General features: G+C 40.4%; 2 protein-coding genes and 1 pseudogene across 2 annotated transcripts; all 3 read right to left on the minus strand.

Annotated features, from left to right (window-relative positions):
• Positions 1-493: 493 nt before the first annotated feature.
• On the minus strand, positions 494-1326 carry LOC135530519 (heat shock protein 30-like; annotated as a pseudogene).
• Positions 1327-2290: 964 nt separating this feature from the next.
• Positions 2291-3127, minus strand: LOC135530521 (heat shock protein 30-like). Its single transcript, XM_064958829.1, has one exon. It carries the CDS (start codon positions 3041-3043, stop codon positions 2399-2401), a length of 645 nt encoding a protein of 214 aa, XP_064814901.1. The 5' UTR covers positions 3044-3127; the 3' UTR covers positions 2291-2398.
• A 921-nt stretch (positions 3128-4048) lies between these two features.
• LOC135530520 (heat shock protein 30-like) lies at positions 4049-4918 on the minus strand. The gene has a single exon (XM_064958828.1). It carries the CDS (start codon positions 4830-4832, stop codon positions 4188-4190), a length of 645 nt encoding a protein of 214 aa, XP_064814900.1. The 5' UTR covers positions 4833-4918; the 3' UTR covers positions 4049-4187.
• Between the last annotated feature and the right edge of the window lie 425 nt (positions 4919-5343).

Genomic DNA, 5343 nt, shown 5'->3' on the forward strand with positions numbered 1-5343 from the left:
TTTGAACACATTCTAAAATAATCCACGGAGAAATCATATTTTGAATAAAAGAAATGCAGATTGTACAGCGTTATGAAATTGGTCATGTGTCAATTTTATGTTATAATATTGTTGAAAGTTGAAAAGAAAATTGTCTGGCATTATGTTTGTCATATATTTACATCTGTTTTTAAATAACTAAAAACGGTATTTTCTAGTTGTGGAAACTTTTCACTCACATTCAATGATCTAAAACAGGACACTTGCTCAAAAAGGTCTACATTGCAAATCCTGACAAGTCCACGTGACATTTGTTTTCAGGCGTCAGGTTTATAAACATGTCATAAACATGTTAGAATCAGAACATTTTCAGGAGAGCTTTTTGAAAATTGAATTTATTGAAAATGATAGTTGAAAAATTTCAGGCCAGTGAGCCTTTTGGAAAGTTAACTTTTCATGTGAGATAATGGTCATTATGTTGATATCCATTGAAGAGATCATAACAACTGCAAAATTCTGATGTTTTTTATATTTTATTGATTAAATTAAAAAGCATATCATATTGATTGTTACAAGATATGATACGTACATGCATACAGTCTCAAAACATAAAAAATATGTATTAGAAAATGTTTCATCCAGTGAAATTAAAATCAGTCCTCATGTGAAACGCTGTTCTCTTGTTTCTTCTGTGTGTCGGTGATGCTTCCCTCTGTCTTTGACAGGAATTGTGGGGTTTCCACATCCAGGCTACAGTTGATGGGAACCACTCTCTCTGCCACCTCCTCCTCACCAGATAATGGATTCTTTGGTGCCTGAATGTGGGCTTCCATCATGAGCCGGGAGCAGGTGACTGTCTCCCAGGATTCACCCCCTTCAGGCGGAGTAACTCTTGTCTGAACTCTTGGCATCTGTAGGTAAGGCCTTCCCCATCACCCAGCTTCTTCTCTGTTTTCCCACTGACTTTCAGCTTCCTGCCCACCTGCTTGACAGACAGCTCCTCTGGGGAAAAGTCTTTAGTGTCCAGTGTCAGGGCAAAGCCTCTCCTCTTTATCCAGCGTGTAGGAGACTGGTTGGATGGTCAAAGAGGATGGGACATTGTCCAACTCTTCAACGATGTGCTGCTGGAGCTTTGCCATCAGATCCAGACTGCTCTTGACTTCTAGCAGGTTTCTCTGCAGTAGATCCCGCTGGCTGAGAAGAGGTGGGACCTCTGGCCATAGACTGCGCACAGGCCAGTAGAAGTCCATCAATGGGCTGAGGGAAGACTGGAATCCTCGGGAACACAGCATCTTCAGTCAATGTTGAGTGTTGAGTCTTGTGTGTTCAGTGTTGGATGTATTGGTTCTGTCTGTGGCATGGGGAGTTTCACGAGCTTTTATATGCTGACACTTGGAGCTCCGGTATGTTTGGAACGTTCCTGTCATTGCCACAGTTCTCCACTGGGTGACACACTGCAGGGAAGTGGTGACGTCACTCCAGCCAGCTTCTAAATCAGGTAGTTGAGTAACAAGCTGGATGGAGTCCACAGTCCTGAGATATTAGTGGTGCTGTACTTAAAGCAGGTCACCTATTATTGGTTTCACTGATGAATGATTCACTTAACTTCAATATATTTATGACTTTTAAAAGTATTTTGAACCATATTGCTTTTGACATTTACAGTATTGATGGATGATTAGCAATGCATATTCTGTAACATGCAATAGTATCAGCAAAGTCAAACAAAGTTGCACAAAAGATCACAAGCTACGTTTGTAAAGAGTTTTCACCACAGGTGTCATTGCAAGAAAGGTCCAAATGTATTTGAACACATTCTAAAATAATCCATTTGAGAAATCATATTTTGAATAAAAGAAAATGCAGATTGTACAGCGTTATGAAATTGGTCATGTGTCAATTTTATGTTATAATATTGTTGAAAGTTGAAAAGAAAATTGTCTGGCATTATGTTTGTCATATTTACATCTGTTTTTAAATAACTAAAACGGTATTTTCTAGTTGTGGAAACTTGACCACCACATTCAATAAAACAGGACTTGCTCAAAAAACATTGCAAATCCTGACAAGTCCACGACATTTGTTTTCAGGGCGTCAGGGTTTATAAACATGTCATAAACATGTTAGAATCAGAACATTTTCAGGAGAGCTTTTTGAAAATTGAATTTATTGAAAATGATAGTTGAAGAATTTCAGGCCAGTGAGCCTTTTTGAAAAGTTAATCTCATGTGAGATAATGGTCATTATGTTGATATCCATTGAAGAGATCATAACAACTGCAAAATTCTGATGTTTATATTTTATTGATTAAATTAAAAGCATATCATATTGATTGTTACAAGATATGATACGTACATGCATACAGTCTCAAAACATAAAAAATATGTATTAGAAAATGTTTCATCCAGTGAAATTAAAATCAGTCCTCATGTGAAACGCTGTTCTCTTGTTTCTTCTGTGTGTCGGTGATGCTTCCCTCTGTCTTTGACAGGAATTGTGGGGTTTCCACATCCAGGCTACAGTTGATGGGAACCACTCTCTCTGCCACCTCCTCCTCACCAGATAATGGATTCTTTGGTGCCTGAATGTGGAGCTTCCCATCATGAGCCAGGGAGCAGGTGACTGTCTCAGGATTCACCCCTTCAGGCAGATATAACTCTTGTCTGAACTCTTGGCATCTGTAAGAGTAGGAGCCTTCCCCATCACCCAGCTTCTTCTCTGTTTTCCCACTGACTTTCAGCTTCCTGCCCACCTGCTTGACAGACAGCTCCTCTGGGGAAAAGTCTTTAGTGTCCAGTGTCAGGGCAAAGCCCTCTCCCTCTTTATCCAGCGTGTAGGAGACTGGTTGGATGGTCAAAGAGGATGGGACATTGTCCAACTCTTCAACGATGTGCTGCTGGAGCTTTGCCATCAGATCCAGACTGCTCTTGACTTCTAGCAGGTTTCTCTGCAGTAGATCCCGCTGGCTGAGAAGAGGTCGGACCTCTGGCCATAGACTGCGCACAGGCCAGTAGAAGTCCATCAATGGGCTGAGGGAAGACTGGAATCCTCGGGAACACAGCATCTTCAGTCAATGTTGAGTGTTGAGTCTTGTGTGTTCAGTGTTGGATGTATTGGTTTCTGTCTCGGCATGGGGAGTTTCACAGCTTTTATATGCTGACACTTGGAGCTCCAGTGTCTTCAGGAACGTTCCTGTCATTGCCACAGTTCTCCACTGGGTGACACACTGCAGGGAAGTGGTGACGTCACTCCAGCCAGCTTCTAAATCAGGTAGTTGAGTAACAAGCTGGATGGAGTCCACAGTCCTGAGATATTAGTGGTGCTGTACTTAAAGCAGGTCACCTATTATTGGTTTCACTGATGAATGATTCACTTAACTTCAATATATTTATGACTTTTAAAAGTATTTTGAACCATATTGCTTTTGACATTTACAGTATTGATGGATGATTAGCAATGCATATTCTGTAACATGCAATAGTATCAGCAAAGTCAAACAAAGTTGCACAAAAGATCACAAGCTACGTTTTAAAGAGTTTTCACCACAGGTGTCATTGCAAGAAAGGTCCAAATGTATTTGAACACATTCTAAAATAATCCACGGAGAAATCATATTTTGAATAAAAGAAATGCAGATTGTACAGCGTTATGAAATTGGTCATGTGTCAATTTTATGTTATAATATTGTTGAAAGTTGAAAAGAAAATTGTCTGGCATTATGTTTGTCATATATTTACATCTGTTTTTAAATAACTAAAAACGGTATTTTCTAGTTGTGGAAACTTTTCACTCACATTCAATGATCTAAAACAGGACACTTGCTCAAAAAGGTCTACATTGCAAATCCTGACAAGTCCACGTGACATTTGTTTTCAGGCGTCAGGTTTATAAACATGTCATAAACATGTTAGAATCAGAACATTTTCAGGAGAGCTTTTTGAAAATTGAATTTATTGAAAATGATAGTTGAAAAATTTCAGGCCAGTGAGCCTTTTGGAAAGTTAACTTTTCATGTGAGATAATGGTCATTATGTTGATATCCATTGAAGAGATCATAACAACTGCAAAATTCTGATGTTTTTTATATTTTATTGATTAAATTAAAAAGCATATCATATTGATTGTTACAAGATATGATACGTACATGCATACAGTCTCAAAACATAAAAAATATGTATTAGAAAATGTTTCATCCAGTGAAATTAAAATCAGTCCTCATGTGAAACGCTGTTCTCTTGTTTCTTCTGTGTGTCGGTGATGCTTCCCTCTGTCTTTGACAGGAATTGTGGGGTTTCCACATCCAGGCTACAGTTGATGGGAACCACTCTCTCTGCCACCTCCTCCTCACCAGATAATGGATTCTTTGGTGCCTGAATGTGGAGCTTCCCATCATGAGCCAGGGAGCAGGTGACTGTCTCAGGATTCACCCCTTCAGGCAGATATAACTCTTGTCTGAACTCTTGGCATCTGTAAGAGTAGGAGCCTTCCCCATCACCCAGCTTCTTCTCTGTTTTCCCACTGACTTTCAGCTTCCTGCCCACCTGCTTGACAGACAGCTCCTCTGGGGAAAAGTCTTTAGTGTCCAGTGTCAGGGCAAAGCCCTCTCCCTCTTTATCCAGCGTGTAGGAGACTGGTTGGATGGTCAAAGAGGATGGGACATTGTCCAACTCTTCAACGATGTGCTGCTGGAGCTTTGCCATCAGATCCAGACTGCTCTTGACTTCTAGCAGGTTTCTCTGCAGTAGATCCCGCTGGCTGAGAAGAGGTCGGACCTCTGGCCATAGACTGCGCACAGGCCAGTAGAAGTCCATCAATGGGCTGAGGGAAGACTGGAATCCTCGGGAACACAGCATCTTCAGTCAATGTTGAGTGTTGAGTCTTGTGTGTTCAGTGTTGGATGTATTGGTTTCTGTCTCGGCATGGGGAGTTTCACAGCTTTTATATGCTGACACTTGGAGCTCCAGTGTCTTCAGGAACGTTCCTGTCATTGCCACAGTTCTCCACTGGGTGACACACTGCAGGGAAGTGGTGACGTCACTCCAGCCAGCTTCTAAATCAGGTAGTTGAGTAACAAGCTGGATGGAGTCCACAGTCCTGAGATATTAGTGGTGCTGTACTTAAAGCAGGTCACCTATTATTGGTTTCACTGATGAATGATTCACTTAACTTCAATATATTTATGACTTTTAAAAGTATTTTGAACCATATTGCTTTTGACATTTACAGTATTGATGGATGATTAGCAATGCATATTCTGTAACATGCAATAGTATCAGCAAAGTCAAACAAAGTTGCACAAAAGATCACAAGCTACGTTTTAAAGAGTTTTCACCACAGGTGTCATTGCAAGAAAGGTCCAAATGT

Source organism: Oncorhynchus masou, unplaced genomic scaffold (genome assembly GCF_036934945.1).
Source record: "Oncorhynchus masou masou isolate Uvic2021 unplaced genomic scaffold, UVic_Omas_1.1 unplaced_scaffold_13600, whole genome shotgun sequence".
Classification (NCBI taxonomy): Eukaryota; Metazoa; Chordata; class Actinopteri; order Salmoniformes; family Salmonidae; genus Oncorhynchus; species Oncorhynchus masou.